General features: G+C 39.1%; 2 protein-coding genes across 20 annotated transcripts in view; both read left to right on the top strand.

The window, feature by feature from the left end:
- ank2a (ankyrin 2a, neuronal) overlaps positions 1 to 19,919 on the top strand; it is a 77,277-nt gene that overhangs the window by 54,822 nt on the left and 2,536 nt on the right. For 16 of the 18 annotated variants that reach the window (XM_028016202.1, XM_028016203.1, XM_028016192.1 and 13 more), the window contains 9 exons: positions 347 to 424; positions 3,111 to 3,242; positions 3,745 to 3,885; positions 3,970 to 4,180; positions 4,946 to 5,018; positions 16,654 to 18,219; positions 18,664 to 18,753; positions 19,125 to 19,208; positions 19,363 to 19,518. In XM_028016202.1, coding sequence (XP_027872003.1) covers positions 347 to 424; positions 3,111 to 3,242; positions 3,745 to 3,885; positions 3,970 to 4,180; positions 4,946 to 5,018; positions 16,654 to 18,219; positions 18,664 to 18,753; positions 19,125 to 19,208; positions 19,363 to 19,518 — 2,531 coding nt within the window. The remainder of the gene's footprint in view (positions 1 to 346; positions 425 to 3,110; positions 3,243 to 3,744; positions 3,886 to 3,969; positions 4,181 to 4,945; positions 5,019 to 16,653; positions 18,220 to 18,663; positions 18,754 to 19,124; positions 19,209 to 19,362; positions 19,519 to 19,919) is intronic. The other 2 variants (XM_028016201.1, XM_028016206.1) reach the window with 2 other exon arrangements.
- On the top strand, positions 5,025 to 13,367 carry LOC114143854 (uncharacterized). Of its 2 annotated transcripts, none has more exons than XM_028016211.1 (2): positions 5,025 to 7,890; positions 11,701 to 13,367. In XM_028016211.1, exons 1-2 carry the CDS (start codon positions 5,172 to 5,174, stop codon positions 12,888 to 12,890), a joined length of 3,909 nt encoding a protein of 1,302 aa, XP_027872012.1. In that variant the 5' UTR covers positions 5,025 to 5,171; the 3' UTR covers positions 12,891 to 13,367. The 2 variants fall into 2 exon arrangements, with proteins under 2 accessions (XP_027872012.1, XP_027872013.1); XM_028016212.1 differs by having other exon boundaries at positions 5,025 to 7,873; positions 11,684 to 13,367.

Here is a 19,919-nt window from a genome sequence, read left to right on the forward strand (position 1 = left end):
TACTAACAACCCACTTTTACTAATGTTAATCAACTCAGTGAACCATTTGCATATATTGACTGACACATTAACAACACTGTTTACACTAATGGCCGAAAAGCATGTTTTGTTTATCTGATTAGGTAGTAACTATGCATAAGCAAACCAAGTTTTGTGTTATCATCCATATAGACATCACATGTCCTCATTGACTTTACAGCCTATAGCATAGATTCCTCAGGAAATTACATTTTGTATTTATCCAGAATGATATTTTATGTAATGTGTTTATGCTGCATATACTGTTAAAAACAGTTGGTGTCTTCAATATCCCCATTTATGTTTTGGCTATGATTGAATCTTTTAGCTGACTGGCAGGACGACACTGACCGGAAAGAAGAAACATTAGCAATCATTGCAGATCTTCTTGGCTTCAGCTGGACTGGTAAGCCATTCATTTTCTTCAGCTTACTGCTACAAAGAAACGTTGACAATGCATTGATAGCAAACACAATAGATTCTTTTAAAAAACATATTTATGGATTCAGTAACATAAATGGAGCAGGGCACATTAACCCTCTGCTTTATTAACTAAACCTAACTAATACCAAATTAAGGCCCAGTCCCGTTTGACATCAGTACTGCTTTAATTCTTCATAGACATTTACAAAACACCAGAGTTTTTGGTCCATACTCCATCATAGCATCATGTTGTTACTGCATATTTATTAACTATACAATTACCGTGATATTCTTGTTCCACCACATCACATACTCTATTGGATTGACAGCTAGTGATTGTGGGTCTATTGGATTACTGTACACTCAATGCCATGTTTAATAAACAGGCTTGAGAAGATTATAACTTTGTTAAATTGTGTATTATCCTACTGGGAGTAGCCATGTTGTAGATGAGTACATGATGGTTATAAGGAATGGAAAGGGTTTGCAACAACATACTGTCCATTTGCACCAACGGACAAAAAGTTTGTCAAAAAAATATCTTCGCACCATTACATCATTACCAGCAGCCTGAGCCTTTGTTTTGTGTCTTTTTGTCCATGTTTTAGCTTTTCTTTCTGTTGTCTTGAACCAGTGTGCTCATTCTTCGTTAATGTTTGACATCAATAAAGCAAAACCAGCTGTTTCTACAATGCACAGATCAATCGTCTGGCAACAACAACCATACCAACCAACCTTTAAAGCCCCTTAAATCCCCTTTCACCACCATTCTGATGCTCAGTTTGAACTTTCCCAAACAGCCTTCAATCTGTGTAGAGACTTAAATCCATTAGGTTGCTTTCATGTAATCTGTTGATTCATTATTAGTGTCAACATACAATTGAATATATGTACCTAATGAAGTGACCAGTGAGCCAAAAGTTGGAAAAAAGATGTTTACGTACACTGTGGACTTTTCTTCACTAATATTAGGTCAAACTAAATGTTTCATGTTTTAAGTTAATTAGGTTTAGCTAAATTATTTCTATACTCTAAATACTAGTCATGAAAGACCAAAAGGATTTTGGAGAAGAAGTTTACATTCACTAAAATATTATGCCTTTAATAGAATGGCTGGAGTTAGGCCATTTGGACATATACCTATTCAGGCTAGAGATAGTCCAACTGGCCTGAGGATTTTATCTAGCAGGTGCTTTTGTTCAGTAAATAGGGCCATTACCTAGGCCAAGTACCCTGGTAATGGCCTCAACGCATCTCACAGTTGCACAATTGTTCCTTAGACTTCGACTTCGACTTAGACTGACTTTGTTGTCATTTTCAATGCACAGGGTGTATACAGAACGAAATTTCGTTGCATACGGCTCAGGATAATGTTTGAGGTTCCAATGTTGTGAGTAAAATAAAATACAGTATAAAATATGAATATAAATCTAAATATAAAATATAAAGTGCAGGACTGACAGTAAAATAGAAGTTATTTAGCTCTGTACATGTGCAAGGTATAAAGTGGAGACCAGTTTTTGAGTGCAGTCCAGTTAAGAGCTCAGCAGTCTGATGGCAAGTGGGAAAAAGCTGTTTCGGAACCAGGTGGACCTGCACCGGATGCTGCAGAACCTCTTTCCAGAGGGCAGCAGGGAGAACAGTCCATGGTGGGGGTGTGAGGGGTCACTGATGATGTTTCGGCCTCAGGACACGCATCCTGCATCGATGGTTGACCTGACACTTCGCCCTTTTGCCTGAGCTGGGTGTGGAAGGTTGTTGCCGAAGCAGTTTCTCCTTGTGTGCCTTCTTCTCACTCACATGAGAGTTACCGAACTCTTTTGCAAGCTCAACCAGGAAGTCCACCCGTCTCTCCTGCACCCCAATGCATGCCTGATAAAGCACATGTGCATTCAGTGCTGCCATGTCAATCATGTTTGCCAGGTTTGCTGACCAGCTGTCACATAGTGATGGAACCTTGGTCACCCCCCGCAAGATTATGACTGAAATAAATGCCATTAGTTCTTGTGAACTAAATAGGTGAAGCAGTCACCTATTTATCCTCCACAGCACAAAAGGCTGCATGCAAATTTGCATGTGCTAAGTCTCCCAGATTTCTTTTGCTTACACTTTTTGCATGATTTTTTTGAGGTGGATCAACACAATTAATACCCTCTTAGCTTTATTTCAAAGAGAAACATTACTCATTTCTTTTAGAAAAACCTTTGCATATTTTTTGAAACAGATTGTATGTTTTGCAAACTCTATGTACATTTGGCAAAATGACCTGGATAATGCAGCACAACATCATGGATCAGATGCAAAAGGTCACATCTCTCCAAAAACACTTCATGTATGCTTCAAAACTAAACTGAAGAGCACTACCTACAGGAGATCTGATCTCCTGCAGGTATCATAGATACCCACCCCCAACATGGACTATTCACATTCCTACATTCTGGCCTGACGGTCAACGGCCACATTTACAATTGAAGAAGGGATGCTAATTTGAGCCATCAGAGTCGTCAGGGTGGACTCCGGCCTTTTGGCCCTGTTGAGCCGATATGTGAAGGACTCGAAAACCGAGCCATCTAAATGAATTTACTTAGAAGTTGCGGTAAAATGGCCCGAAATATTCAGGGATGGCTCTTTAACCTTTTTGTCTGTTTCTTTGTTTTTAATAACATCAGAGCTGGCAAGGGAACTGGAATTCAATGAGGATGATGTTCAGCAAGTAAGAACAGAGAATCCTAATTCCCTGCAAGAGCAGAGCCATGCCTTGTTGCAACGATGGGTTGAACGGGAAGGCAAACACGCTACGGGTATTTGCCTTTAAAAATTGTATTATATGTTTTAATTTGAACATTTCTAGTTGGGTTTTTTTTTTGCGCAGTTATTTTTACAAACTTTAGGCACTGCACATTTAAGACATCAGAAGCCAGATTTATTAATTGGAAGGGTCTTGTAGCTTTACTGCTCAAAATGGTATTTTTTCTTCAGTTATTTTTTAAGTCAATCTTGCCATTATTAACTATGTGATGGCATAGTTAGCAATGTTCCTTCTAATGTGAAAGAACATGTGGTTTCTTTGTCAATGGGAATGCTGTAAATAAAATTGCTAAACATTGTTAATGTGCACCAAACAACAAAAGCACTGCAAAGGCTTATTGGAGTTGGTCTATCATTATTATTTCCTGGCACCTAGTGAACACATACAGGAATGTTGTTTCTGTTGTATTACTGCTAGGAGATTGTCAAAAAAGGATTTCTTAATTCATTATCCACAATTCTTAATATTTTAACAAAATTTCTGTTTTTCTGCAGAGGGTAGCCTGATCAAAAGGCTAACAAAGATCAATCGCATGGACATAGTCCATCTTATTGAAACCCAGATGAACAAGTCAGTTCAAGAGCAAACATCAAGGACATATGCAGAGATAGAAAAGACTCTTGACCACAGTGAAGGTAACAGAACCTTTAAGTCATTTCAAACACCAAGCTCTATATGTGTGTTAACATGTACTCTAATCCAGGGTCTATGTTTTCCAGTCTCAGTAGCTCTATCTTCAGTGCAAGAGGATACAGACAGCCCAAGAATTGTGAGGAGGGTAGAGTCAGACCGCAGACCACCCCCAGCTGTGTCTGAAGAAGACCTCTCAGTTGCCTCCTTATTGGATATTCCTTCATGGGCAGAACCTGCAGGACAAACTCACTCAGAAAGCATGCACGGGGACTTATTGGAGGATCCCGAAATCCCACAGTAAATCAATAATTAGAATTATTATTGACTCAGCAAAATTGGTTGGAATTTAAATGTGAACTGTTTCTACAGACCGATAGTATATCATTTAAGAAATCCAGTCAGACCCAAATATACAATTATTCATAGAAATTCAGTGGAGTGGCCACATTGATGGGAGTACTATAAAACACATTTTTGTTCAGGTACTAAACAATAGTTATTTATTGAAAATCTGAATATAAACGGTGTCATTAGTTAAAGGTAATATTTACTACTAGTGAAAAATACAGAAGGATCTTATTGCTATGATCATACATATTAGTTCACTAAACCTAGGTGGGTAATATACTATATATAAGTACAACTCAAAAAATTACCATCTGTTGATGGTGTTGACTAGGAAACATTTGCTTTGGACTTGTGTGTCACAGTATTCTGGATTCTGGAAAATAAATCTGTGATGGAGTGACAGGCTAATAGTGACAATGGATGATTTCTAAGCTCTGTTAGAACATGCTCAACTAACTAGCTGTTAGCATCTTAAAACTTTAGAATGCATAAGTTTGCAAGACAAACTTAAGCGTTGTCTTGCAAACAACGCAAGGCAATGCATTAAATGTTTACATTAAATGTAAAGTTTTGTATTGTTATGATAAGCCTATTATGGTCCATCCCCTCTCAAGATCTTAATTTTTCATTACATTCCCAGTTCTTATCTTTTAATGACGTTTGAATCTTGTAATCAAAACCATGTTGTTTTGGCCTATTCTTTTCTCCCAACAGTGAACTGAACCCTAATCTGTGGACCTCAGAGGATGTGATTACACAAGAATCCACTAGTCACTCAGATGAGCAAGTAAGTACACAAGTCAGTACAAAAGAAGCAACCTTGAAGAGCCAAGCATCTCAGGTGAAACATCAAGTTTCAAGTTGTAATGAAGGTGATTGCCTCAGATCTGGCCAAACCGGCCTCTCATTCAAAGGTGACTGTTGTCAAACTTCACTGTTGATGCAGCGTGTTTGTAAGGATATGGAAAGCAAGTCACCAGAAGTTATGAAGGCACCATTATCCATATCTATCAGAGACTTCAGTTTGAGCCTGTCTGAGTCAGACAAAGCCGAAAGTGACTTTACTAAGCTTCCTGATGAGTTCAACTGCACTCCCCTGCTTGGTAATACAGACGTGACTAGAACTAGCCTAAGAAGACTCTATGAACCAGTGTCACAAACCATGGTAACACAGTCAACTCTGGCTCAAGATGACACAGATGTAGCACAAAAAAGTAGGTCATCTCAGAAGGAACCTGATGATGTACTACGTAGTAATTACAAGATTCCACATGTTTCAAGTTTGGATTCGGACGTTAAAGCTGTCAAGTCATGCAAGAACAAAAATCCAAAAGACCAAGTACAAATGGATGATATACCCTTCATTGATGAAGATGACATTAAGTCAAGTGAATCTGTTTTCAGTTCAGTGAAGAACAACATGGTGAAATCTGACAAAAAACTGGAAATTCAAACTATTATGCCATATAATCATCAAAAGAGTAATTGCATTCATTTGACATGTGACTCAACTGATAGATATACTAATTTATGTCCTTTTCCAGAATATAAAGATACTGACATTAAATCTAAAACATCCCACACTCCTGAGCTGAATATTACCCCTTTGGGTTTTTTCTCACGCATTGAACCTGAAAATGATAGAATAACTGAGACTTCACAATCTGTTGTTTTAGATTTCTGCCCTTTCACTCCTAATTATTTGGTGTCCGAGGAACAGCATGACTTATTTTCACCGATTAATGAAGCAGACCCTTTCAAAGCTGATATGTGGATGACAAACACAAGTGTGTCCAGGCTGTCATCTCCTGAATCTGTCATGTCAGTTAGTGATTACAGAGCAATGTCACCTGATTCTCCACTAGGTACCAAATGGTTTTTACCTGCAGACTTTTTCAACACTTGGGAAGGTTGTCGAGAACTTTCTGCAATGTCTGACAAATGTAGCTCAACAGATATTAATCAGATTTACAATGAGAACACATTGCACACACAAACATCTGAAGATAAACAAAGGATTTGTCCAGAAGAGTTCACAATGCCTGTGATTTCAGCTTCCTATTTTTCAGAGTCTTTTGAGTCATGGAATTCCTGTAGGCCACTGTCCTCAAACTCTCAAGCAGCTAAGCTTTGTGAAGCTGTTTCAGATGTTTCACATAAGAGGGTAGAAAGAAAAACTCTGTCACCTGTGTCTTTAGAATTTGAAAGTGATGATACTTTAATACAGTTTAGATTACTTGATAGAAAAGAATTTTCACCAGAATTATTAACCTCTAATCAAGGAGCACAGACAGATTGTAGACCATTTTCACCAGAATCTCAATCCTCTCAGTGCAGCTTCTCATTTCTTGATCTCATGTTCTCTGAACCAACTCGCTCCCAACTGAGGAGCCAATACTGTGATTATTTCTTACATTATTCAGGAGAGAACCAAACATCCCCACCAACAATCAAAGGTTTTCATGCTATTATGCCCAGTGAGGAGGTGTATCCAGATATATTCTTGACAAAACAATTAGGTAATTCAGATAGTCAAGCTCCAACAAACTGGACCATGTCAAATGGCAATCCCCCATCATATTTTCCATGTGTACAATACAGTGTTCAGAGATGTGTAAATATAAAATCCTCTAGAAGTGCTCCTATGCCATATCTTAATGATTGGACTGGAGATCAGATAGAAGAAGAGGAAAAACAAAGAGCACCTGAGGCTCATGACAACATAAGTGAAGAAGCGTTTTGTGAAGGTGAAAAGTTAAAAACCTCATATTTAAGAAATGAGAAAATAAAACTCCAAACACCAAAGAATAGAAAAGAATCTAACATGTATTTCTGGAATTCTGTTCTTGAGCCAGTACTTGGTCAAGAAGAAAATGATGTGGCAAATATATGGCAAACAGGAGGCATGGATGCGGATCTAGAGGGAGACTCTGCAGAAAAGAGAGCTAAAAAGAAAGACACAATAGCAGAAAAAACGAAGAATTCTATTGAAGAAGCAGCAGTTCAAAAACAAATAAAAGTCTTTGAGCTGATAAGAAAACCAAAATATGTCTTACATTTTCAGAATATACCCGAAACACTATCTAAAAAAAGATTATCATTACTTGAGAAAAATGAGGCTGAAGAAAGTGTTACCAATTATAATCCTACAAAAATGATTGAAGAGATTGAGAGCAAACTGCATTCAACACTCTCTTGTTCTCCAGATTTAGATTCCAAAGACTCAAGTAAATTGGTACCTTTCCCTCAACACAATACAAATACCGCGCTTTTGACATATGGACAGTCCAAAATTTCAGGTGTAACAGTAGTTTCTTCTCCACTGCTCTCTACGGAGAGACCTCTGACATATTCAGAAGTTGTTCGAGGTATTTCCTTTAAATCACAATCAGAACATTTGTCGGATCCCGGGGAGATGTATTCAGAAGATGTTTCATCTACTTTCCAATCAGAGGAGCTATCCAGCCCTCTAATTGAGGATGATTTGGTATTTAAGTTAAGTAGACATTCTCCTGAATCAGTGGGATCTTGCAGTGACTTTAGGCTGGTGTCTTCAGATTCACATATTCCTGATTTCCGATATTCTTATGTTGAATGCAGTGGAGAGTTAACGGGACACAGGTCATTTACGCCAATATCTACATTGTCCGATTGGGAAGGCACTGAGTTGTTTCTGGAAAGTCTTTTTGAGGACAGCAGACGAGAGTCCCCTCAGTCAGTAGTGTCAGACTTTGAACTGGATATGTTATTTAGCAGAACTTTGTCCCCAGACTCTTTGTCTTCTGATTTGGATTTTTCGCAGCTAAATGACTGGTTGGAAGATTTTAGAGCATCCTCACCAGAATCTGTAGCAACTGGTGAATCTCAGACTTGTTCTCATGTTTTTACATTCCGTCATTCACATGGTCAGCATTGTAACTATTACCTACAGTACCCAGGAAATACGCCAGTGTCACCTCTTTCTATACTTTCCGACTTGGAAGGCTCTGACTTTTGTCTCTGTGACATGCTTGTTGACAACCGAACAGATTCACCAGATTCACTTCCTACACAGTCTAAACAATCAGGTGTAGTTGTTTCTCCACTGCTCTCTACACTAAGACCTCTGACATATGCAGAAGTTGTTCGAGGTATTTCCTTTAAATCACAATCAGAACCGTTGTCGGATCTCGGGGAGTTGGATTCAGATGATGTTTCATCTACTTTCCAATCAGAGGAGCTATGCAGCCCTCTAATTGAGGATGATTTGGTATCTGAGTTAAGCAGACATTCTCCTGAATCAGTGGGATCTTACAGTGACTTTAGGCTGGTGTCTTCAGATTCGCCAATTCCTGATTTCCGATATTTTTATGTTGAGTGCAGTGGGGAGTTAACGGGACGCAGATCATTTACGCCAGTATCTACATTGTCAGATTGGGAAGGCACTGAGTTGTTTCTGGAAAGTCTTTTTGAGGAAAGCAGACGAGAGTCCCCTCAGTCAGTCATGTCAGACTTTGAACTGGATATGTTATTTAGCAGAACTTTGTCCCCAGACTCTTTGTCTTCTGATTTGGATTTTTCGCAGCTAAATGAGTGTTTGGAAGATTTTAGAGCATCCTCACCAGAATCTGTAGCAACTGGTGAATCTCAGACTTGTTCTCATGTTTTTACATTCTGTCATTCACATGGTCAGCATTGTAACTATTACCTACAGTACCCAGGAAATAGGCCACTGTCACCTCTTTCTATACTTTCCGACGTGGAAGACTCTGACTTTTGTCTTTTTGACATGTTTGTTGACAACCGAAAATATTCACCAGATTCACTTCCTACACAGTTTAAAAACCCAGGTGGAGTTGCTTCTCCACTGCTCTCTACAGAGAGACCTCTGACATATGCAGAAGTTGTTCGAGGTATTTCCTTTAAATCACAATCGGAACCTTTGTCTGATCTCGGTGAGTTGGATTCAGAAGATGTTTCATCTGCTTTCCAATCAGAGGAGCTATCCAGCCCCCTAATTGAGGATGATTTGGTATCTGAGTTAAGCAGACTTTCTCCAGAATCAATGGGATCTTGCAGTGACTTTAGGCTGGTGTCTTCAGATTCGCCAATTCCTGATTTCCGATATTCTTATGTTGAGTGCAGTGGGGAGTTAACGGGACGCAGATCATTTACGCCAGTATCTACATTGTCAGATTGGGAAGGCACTGAGATGTTTCTGGAAAGTCTTTTTGAGGAAAGCAGACGAGAGTCCCCTCAGTCAGTCATGTCAGACTTTGAACTGGATATGTTATTTAGCAGAACTTTGTCCGAAGACTCGTTGTCTTCTGATTTGGATTTTTCGCAGCTAAATGAGTGTTTGGAAGATTTTAGAGCATCCTCACCAGAATCTGTAGCAACTGGTGAATCTCAGACTTGTTCTCATGTTTTTACATTCTGTCATTCACATGGTCAGCATTGTAACTATTACCTACAGTACCCAGGAAATAGGCCACTGTCACCTCTTTCTATACTTTCCGACGTGGAAGACTCTGACTTTTGTCTTTTTGACATGTTTGTTGACAACCGAAAATATTCACCAGATTCACTTCCTACACAGTTTAAAAACCCAGGTGGAGTTGCTTCTCCACTGCTCTCTACAGAGAGACCTCTGACATATGCAGAAGTTGTTCGAGGTATTTCCTTTAAATCACAATCGGAACCTTTGTCTGATCTCGGTGAGTTGGATTCAGAAGATGTTTCATCTGCTTTCCAATCAGAGGAGCTATCCAGCCCCCTAATTGAGGATGATTTGGTATCTGAGTTAAGCAGACTTTCTCCAGAATCAATGGGATCTTGCAGTGACTTTAGGCTGGTGTCTTCAGATTCGCCAATTCCTGATTTCCGATATTCTTATGTTGAGTGCAGTGGGGAGTTAACGGGACGTAGATCATTTACGCCAGTATCTACATTGTCAGATTGGGAAGGCACTGAGTTGTTTCTGGAAAGTCTTTTTGAGGAAAGCAGACGAGAGTCCCCTCAGTCAGTCATGTCAGACTTTGAACTGGATATGTTATTTAGCAGAACTTTGTCCGAAGACTCGTTGTCTTCTGATTTGGATTTTTCGCAGCTAAATGAGTGTTTGGAAGATTTTAGAGCATCCTCACCAGAATCTGTAGCAACTGGTGAATCTCAGACTTGTTCTCATGTTTTTACATTCTGTCATTCACATGGTCAGCATTGTAACTATTACCTACAGTACCCAGGAAATAGGCCACTGTCACCTCTTTCTATACTTTCCGACGTGGAAGACTCTGACTTTTGTCTTTTTGACATGTTTGTTGACAACCGAAAATATTCACCAGATTCACTTCCTACACAGTTTAAAAACCCAGGTGGAGTTGCTTCTCCACTGCTCTCTACAGAGAGACCTCTGACATATGCAGAAGTTGTTCGAGGTATTTCCTTTAAATCACAATCGGAACCTTTGTCTGATCTCGGTGAGTTGGATTCAGAAGATGTTTCATCTGCTTTCCAATCAGAGGAGCTATCCAGCCCCCTAATTGAGGATGATTTGGTATCTGAGTTAAGCAGACTTTCTCCAGAATCAATGGGATCTTGCAGTGACTTTAGGCTGGTGTCTTCAGATTCGCCAATTCCTGATTTCCGATATTCTTATGTTGAGTGCAGTGGGGAGTTAACGGGACGTAGATCATTTACGCCAGTATCTACATTGTCAGATTGGGAAGGCACTGAGTTGTTTCTGGAAAGTCTTTTTGAGGAAAGCAGACGAGAGTCCCCTCAGTCAGTCATGTCAGACTTTGAACTGGATATGTTATTTAGCAGAACTTTGTCCGAAGACTCGTTGTCTTCTGATTTGGATTTTTCGCAGCTAAATGAGTGTTTGGAAGATTTTAGAGCATCCTCACCAGAATCTGTAGCAACTGGTGAATCTCAGACTTGTTCTCATGTTTTTACATTCTGTCATTCACATGGTCAGCATTGTAACTATTACCTACAGTACCCAGGAAATAGGCCACTGTCACCTCTTTCTATACTTTCCGACGTGGAAGACTCTGACTTTTGTCTTTTTGACATGTTTGTTGACAACCGAAAATATTCACCAGATTCACTTCCTACACAGTTTAAAAACCCAGGTGGAGTTGCTTCTCCACTGCTCTCTACAGAGAGACCTCTGACATATGCAGAAGTTGTTCGAGGTATTTCCTTTAAATCACAATCGGAACCTTTGTCTGATCTCGGTGAGTTGGATTCAGAAGATGTTTCATCTGCTTTCCAATCAGAGGAGCTATCCAGCCCCCTAATTGAGGATGATTTGGTATCTGAGTTAAGCAGACTTTCTCCAGAATCAATGGGGTCTTGTAGTGACATTAGGCCCATGTCTCCGGATTCGCCTATTCCTGAGCTCAGAAATTCTTATGTTGAATGCAGTGTACAATTATCAGGGTGCCAATCATTTACATCAGAATCTACATTGTCCGATTGGGAAGGCACTGAGTTGTTTCTGGAAAGTCTTTTTGAGGACAGCAGACGAGAGTCCCCTCAGTCTTTTGGGTCAGATTTTGAACTGGATAAGTTATTTAGCAGAACTTTGTCCCCAGACTCTTTGTCTTCTGATTTGGATTTTTCGCAACTAAATGAGTGTTTGGAAGATTTTAGAGCATCCTCACCAGAATCTGTAGCAACTGGTGAATCTCAGACTTGTTCTCACGTTTTTACATTCCGTCAGTCACATGGTCAGCACTGTAACTATTACCTACAGTACCCAGGAAATAGGCCACTGTCACCTCTTTCTATACTTTCCGAATTGGAAGGCTCTGAATTTTGTCTCTGTGACATGCTTGTTGACAACCAAACAGATTCACCAGATTCACTTCCTACACAGTCTAAACAATCAGGTGTAGTTGTTTCTCCACTGGTCTCTACAGTGAGACCTCTGACATATGCAGAAGTTGTTCGAGGCATTTCCTTTAAATCACAATCAGATCCCTTGTCGGATCTCGGGAAGTTGGATTCAGATGATGTTTCATCTACTTTCCAAGCACAAGAGCCATCCAGGCCTCTAATTGAGGACGATTTGGTATCTGAGTTATGCAGATATTCTCCTGAATCAATGGGGTCTTGTAGTGACATTAGGCCCATGTCTCCGGATTCGCCTATTCCTGAGCTCAGAAATTCTTATGTTGAATGCAGTGTACAATTATCAGGGTGCCAATCATTTACATCAGAATCTACATTGTCCGATTGGGAAGGCACTGATTTGTGTCTGGAAAGTCCTTTTGGGGACAACAGACGACAGTCCCCTCAGTCGGTTGGGTCAGACTTTGAACTGGATAACATTTGTAAAAGCAGGACAATATGTTCTGATTCATGTTCCCCATCACTGACATATTCAGGCGTTTCTTTGACTTTTTCTTCATTGGTTAATTCTACCAAACCTCAGACATTTACAGTGGATTTTCATAACAACCAAATTGAGAAGCCAGGATACTCCTTTCCTTACCAACATCTATTCGTCAACAATGCCGCTTCCACCTCAACTTTTCAACCCTATGATAAGGATTTTACTTTTCAACAATCCCATTTAAAGAGCAACATTCTACTTATTTCAAAGTTACATGATCCTTTCTATAGTGGGCCATGCTCTCACTGTACCTTCATGCCTCCCAAGTCTCTGTAGTTTTTCTTTGTTTAGCTAAATGAATGTAGTCCTTTTCATCTTCTGAAAAGATACATTGCCCCCAATAAATTGGTCCAAGTTTTTAAAATATGTTTTTCATGCCGTTTTGTTTGTGCCACCAATTTTAGTGTGTGCAGTTACCAATCTGTATGAGGAGGTATGCTGGTCAAAGCACCTATATCAATATGAATACACAATCATTTGAGCATTGTGGATTAAGTCACACACAAGCCCACTCAATAGTATTTTGCTGTGCTCTCAACTCTGACCACTTCATTTTTACCTGTTCTCGGCTAGCTGGCATGGTCCTGTCTCTGCTTTTTGACACTTCATACCTTTGCTCACATTTCAGAGGTTCTCTGAAAATACTGAGTTCACTGGAATTAAGAGCAGTCAGTCAAAACAAGCAAGTCAAAATACTGCAGCAAATTGAAGAAAATATAATAAAATAAACACTTGAATTTTGTAATCTAGGAATATTTACCGGTCGATCTACGTTCCCACCCTCATCTATGGTCATGAGCTTTGGGTCATGACCGAAAGAACGAGATCGCGGATACAAGCGGCCGAAATGGGTTTTCTCCGTAGGGTGGCTGGGCTCTCCCTTAGAGATAGGGTGAGAAGCTCAGTCATCCGGGAGGGACTCAGAGTAGAGCCGCTGCTCCTTCACATCGAGAGGAGCCAGTTGAGGTGGCTTGGGCATCTGGTCAGGATGCCTCCTGGACGCCTCCCTGGTGAGGTGTTCCGGGCACGTCCCACCGGGAGGAGGCCCCGGGGAAGACCCAGGACACGCTGGAGGGACTATGTCTCTCGGCTGGCCTGGGAACGCCTCGGGATTCCCCCGGAGGAGCTAGAAGAAGTGGCTGGGGAGAGGGAAGTCTGGGCCTCCCTTCTGAAGCTGCTACCCCCGCGACCCGACCTCGGATAAGCGGAAGAAGATGGATGGATGGATGGATGGATGGATGGAATATTTAGTATAGTACTTCAAACTTTTTTTGTATATTAATGAAAACATTTTAGATTTTACTGTAGATTTTTGGAAGACCAGTCTTTTTCTTCAGCTATTTTCATATTTTCAGACTTGATGAAAAACATCTACTTGTATTTTCAGATGTATTTTTCTCTAAAAGTTGACAGTAAAGGTATAAAATTTTTATTTTAGATATTATATATGTGTTTCTTAATTAAAGTACAAAGAGTTTTCAGGAGCTAGAAATAATAAACTCCTTAATAAGACAAACATTTTTACATGTCACATAAGTGCTAAAAAAAACACCTTTAAAATATTGCCTAAAATTCACCATACTTGTATGCTTAAGTAAATATTTCCAGCGTGCCAAATTCAAGTGTTTCTTTTACTTTGGGTATTTGGTATTTTGATTTTCTGATTGTTTTTTGTATTTTTCATTCCAGCAAATAGAGCATTTTCAAGGAATACTCTGATTGGATGTAAAAGACCACACTGGTGATGTGATTTATATACTTACACCTGAAGTTGTGAATGCATTCTCTGGGTCGAGCGCGAGCAAAGGGCATGCAAACTCGAGTTGTCAGAGGTTAGTGTGTGCCATAACGTTTGGTTGAGCTTGAATGAGCTTGTTTGAAAGTTAAAGGAGACACCTCAAATTACTGTTCATTTACAAAGATATATGCTTTCAGATCAGCCTCACTGTGTGCTTGGATTGGTCACTACATCCTCATGTTGGTGGCACAAAAATAACTCCATTTTGGTATGTTTAATCTTTTATCCTATAATTTTTAAGTCTCCAAATAAGGTCATCAAAGTTACTATGTCCATTTTTGAAAATTAAGAAACAAATCCTTCCCCAAATTTGATACATGCAGTCAGATGTTTATTCGGACAATGTGCAACTGGCTCCACCAGAGCTCTCACAGCATGGCACAGTTCATAAAAAGTTGTGTGTCATTTGAATGTGTTACCCAAAACGCAGCCACTCCCAAGTATATGGGGCTCATCACTCCAACATCTGAATAAGATGCCAACATCTCCTCTGATAGCCGATCGATGATGAGGACCATGGCTGAAATATGAACATAATCTCATGTTGCAATTTATGTTTGTCGCCGCCATCGTTTTCAATGATTTCTCGTGCGAACAAGTTTATTCAATTGCAAAAATAGTGGGAAATAGTAATACAGTGAGACAAAAGTCCTTTAAATTGGAAGTGAGACTAATATGAAGACGTATGTGAAAATAAACGTGAAACATTTGCATATTTACTATTTTTTAATGTGTGGCAATTAATTATTCAACATTAACCTCATAATAACATAAACCAGAAAAATGATAGGAATTCTGTGATGGAGAGAGTCATGTGATCATGATCATTTCTTGTGAGTTATACTAATAGTTACTTCTCATTGGTGGCAGCGACCACCAAGCCATGTAGTGACCATCAGTAGCAACATGCTGCAGGTGTGGGCTGTAACAGTAATGTTCGGTCTACTTTTTAATGTGCTGTCAGAACTCTTATTTTGACACAAGTTATTTCACTGACATCACTTGTTAGTGGTTGCTTTAGCTTCAAGTTGAATCACATGCCATCTGTAAAAACAAGAGTTTCCTCATGCTGGCTTTGATGTACATGGTCAAGCAAAAAAAGACTGAGTGAAAAGCCGTCCTTGTGTGGAGAGTGCCTGACTCTAGAGTGCTTATTAGGACAACCTCTCCCTCAAGATTTCTCCTCAAAGGAAATCCCATGTTCAAAGACAACAAAAAGATCCCTTGGTGTTGGTAAGAAAGCACAAGCACTTGTTTGTTCATGAGTGCAGTGTTGGTTTCAAATTTTTTTAATTTAGTGGCACTATAAAAAGTTATATTGCTGATGCTTCTTGGGCATTTAACAAGTAAAGGCTTTATTGTCTTAGTGTCGCATGTTTGCTTTTCAACCATCAAGATGATTCTTCAATGTAGCGAAACTAATCTAAATCCCTATGACCCCATAATAATTGAGAAGAGCTTCAGTTGTTTCATTCTAGTCTTTAACTGCAATAAAGGTGTTAAGTGGCAACAGGTGAAAGCATGTGTTGAATGACATTAGCTTCTGACTGAAAAGTGTATGTTTACATTATATTTAAATTATTTATCCACACAGTATTATTTAGGCATACCTCTCCACTGACACAAATGATAACTGCCTAACTTTTTCTATCTGATCTCAAAAAGGATCTTTCATCAAGATTGCTTGTTAATTATTCTGGTTTTACATAATGCAATTTGGGTAAAATATGTTTGTGTGTTAGTGAAGGGGTATAAAGCTCTGCTGAAAAGGAGCTGTTTTTCTGTCTTTCAGATTAAGTATAAGAACCACAACAGACAATCATGATGCTATAAAAGCTGTGTTTTATCATTGTACATGTTTTGCTTCTCGGAAACAACTTCATATAAAACAGCCCTGCCACTGCTAGTCATTCTAATTTTAATATAAATTTATTTGTGCCCTTCTGTAATGTGGAAAACCATGGTATTATGCAACCATTTATAGAGTCAGCTTAAACTTCTGTGTGACCATCTATCATACTAGAACAGATCTCTCCAATCTGACAGAAAAATGCTGTAAGAAAAGCTCAAAGGTATAATCTTAATAGTCATGCATGTTGGGCTACAAATAAATTTTTAACATAGGCTTAACTCTTGCGCTTTCAGCTACAGAAAGCATTTTGGCTTGAGTGTTGATTCCCAAAGGCACTTCAAAATGTATTTATGCATCTTTTCCCCATTCCATTGTATTATTTCTTTCAGGTATCATCTTCAACTTTCAAGACAAATATTTCTCAAGCCCCAAAACACAACAATGTTGATATGGGACAAATTCAGGGCATGCAAACAGAGACACTTTTGTTGACACATGATTCAAACACAGGAGTAATAACATCCCACAATGAACCTGTGTTGGACATAGTGAACACTGAATATGACATTACATCGACCAGCCAAAGTAGCTTTCCACAGGGAAAATATAATGAGTCAGACTCTGAGACTCTAGAATCACAAGAAAATTGTGATTCTGTACTTACCATCAAGTCCTTAAACTCTAGCCCAACATCACAGAAAAGTGGATCTCCTCAGCTTGATCAGATGTTTTCTGATTTGAAGGAAATAAAACTCAAGTTATCACCAGAAAAACTTGATTCACATGAATCAGAGTCCTCTGATAGCAGCCCCGAGGAGAAAGAAGCTTACATATATACAGAACTTTCACCTGAAGAGGAATACCCTACTGAAAAAATAGATAAAGTCAGTGTGTTTCCTGTTCCACAGCTTACAGAAGGTATTGCAAATGTAGGACAATGTCTTGATACAAAACATGCGTCTGAGTCTGACTCTGACATTCATCAAGAATCGAATTCATCACCAACTGAAGCTCTGTCAATCCCTGAAGTTCATCAAAGATTTGGTGAGGAAATTCAACAGCAAAGCTTTGGACACTTTCAGTCCTGCCAAAGTATTCAGAGTCTTACTGAAACATTTTCTTCATCAAGAGACACACTTGAGAAAAATCTGAATGACTTCAACAGGAAAAACCTTATGACAAACACCTATTCAAATTGCGAAGGACAGTTCCTACCTACACAATCTTTAGAGTCAACGGGCACAACAGAAGAAACCTCTGCTGAGACTAACCAAGATCAATGTTTAAGGGAGGGAACCTCGACTAAAACCATATCTACCCAGCCTGTGTCTGATTTTACTCCTGACATAGCTACATCTTCGAGACATTTCAGCTTTGATGAGCTGATACCTTACCCCTCTTCCAGGAGTGTAGAAAAACTTTCTGATGAGAATGGGTATGAATATTTTGCCCCTGAATCTCCTATATTCAAACTCAAAATTGAAACCTCCTCATCAGGTTCTGATGAGGAGTATACCAACCCACTAGAAGCTGCAGAGATCTCCTCTGCTTCAGGGACCTATGCCAGGACCCCTCTCAGAATTGCTGATGGAGCACAGTGCAGAAAGGACAGTCCAAACCTGGAATACTCTGACATGGAGTCCTTTTTTGACTGCAAACAAGTAGTGTCGGATTTGTCAGAGAATGAACTTGATGCACCTGAGACAACTAGTAGTGCAGGTCCAGCTCAGCATCAACTCGACACAGGGACACAGGAAAAGGCAAAACAAAAAATGCTCCCGTCTTCTGGAAGTGAAGATTATGAAGATGCTCTTTTGGTTCATGAGTCGTACAATCAGGAACTTGAAGAGAGCAGAGAATCACTACATCACTCAGAGACATCAGATGAAGAATTCACTCTATGCAAAACTTCTCTACCTTCTGGAACTTACTATACTGATAAGTCTCCGCAAAGGGTAAGACGAGCGTAAAAAAGATCATCCAAGGTTTTTTTTGGTTTTTTTTTTACCAGAGTTGAGTAATAATGTTCATTAGATTTGCCTCATGAAGAAATGACTGCTAACCCTCTGGCTGGAAAATTTTAATCTACATTTCGCTATGAACCACATTTATTTTATTTCCAATTTAACAAACCCTAACTCAGCATGTGTCACTGCAGCTTTACTTAGCAATGTCACCTGGTGATGAATTGTTCTTTCAAAATTTCAAGCATGACATTTTTCCAAATGTTTTTTTTTTTTTTTTTTTGTTCGAGTGCTGTTATATCTTCCAGTGTAACATCCAACACACTGGAAAGTGCATTATTCCACTCCACTCCCAGCTTGCTTTGCTACAAACAAAATCTTTATATAGGGGGACTAAATGAATTGATTCTGAACAGATTTGTATTGCTTGGTCAGGAGGTCTCTGCAGAATTTGGATCAATATCAGAAAGTTCAGATGAGGAGTTTCTGACCACCAGAATAATACGAAGGAGAATTTTCATCAAGGTATCCTATTAGGCATGGCTGATGATGCGCTGATTTAGCATGGAAACCTTGACTTTACTGTGTTTCTCTTCCAAATAAAACGAATGAACATGTGTGTTTCAGGACTTTAACTCCCACTTTGTTTGCACAGATGGCTGAAAGTCTTGGAGGTGTTTTATTCTGCTGTGAGCACGTCTTTGCCGATTTATTTTGACAGAATAACCCTTAATGTTTTGTTGCTGTTTCCCTAATTTCCCAAACTTTTCTTATGAATCTGAAATGCAAGTACTATGTTTCTGCCCTATGTGTGGCCAAGTGCGGTGATAAACATACAGACTCATTCTGAACCAAACTGTCCTTTCTGATTGACAATTGTTTTGTTTCTCAAACAGGTTGATGAAGTAGCTCACCTCCCTACTCAGTCCGTGACTGAAGAAAAGTACCGAGATGAAAATGGGCATTTAGCTGTCAAAAGGGTAAAGCTGTTTTTCATTTGCTCTAATTTCTGTTGCTTTCTTTTATTTAACCTTTTAATCCACTCCAGGGTTTTGTGCAGCTGTTTCAGTGTGTAGTGTTGATTAGATGTCATCATGTTGCCTTTTTTGATATGCAAACAATTTTCTCACTCAGGTTACACGAAAAGTAATCCGCAAGTGTGCTTCTGTGGATGGTGAAGAGATACCGTCAGAAGGAGCTTCTCAGGACTCTTTGACTGTAGCAGACGAAGATGGTTATTCCAGGATGGGAAAGCGGACCGTACTAAAAGGTGTTGGAGACCACACAGAGGTGCATGTACTCTCAATATCTATAAATTACCCTTAAAAAGTATTTTTCCCCTTTTAGATTTCTTGTTTATTTGATTTGTTTTCACATTTAAATTTTCCTGAACTTAAACTAACTTTTTCCCCATGAAAGAGGGTAGTTGCTTGTTCAAATGAGGAACAGTTTATTTTGGCTAGCTTTTTGTCTTCAATAAATGAAATTAGAATTTTAAAATGCTGGTTGTGTTTACTAAGGTTATCTATGGAAATTTGATTGATGATCTGAAACATTTAAGCGTAGCAAAAAAACAATAGAGTAAATATGTAAGGGGTCAAATATTTTTTCTCAGCACTGTTTGCAATAATTATATTAATATGACATTTACATTGATAGTGCTTTGCAAAGGATTGTAAATATACTAATAA

Source organism: Xiphophorus couchianus, chromosome 5 (assembly GCF_001444195.1).
Source record: "Xiphophorus couchianus chromosome 5, X_couchianus-1.0, whole genome shotgun sequence".
In the NCBI taxonomy this organism is placed as follows: Eukaryota; Metazoa; Chordata; class Actinopteri; order Cyprinodontiformes; family Poeciliidae; genus Xiphophorus; species Xiphophorus couchianus.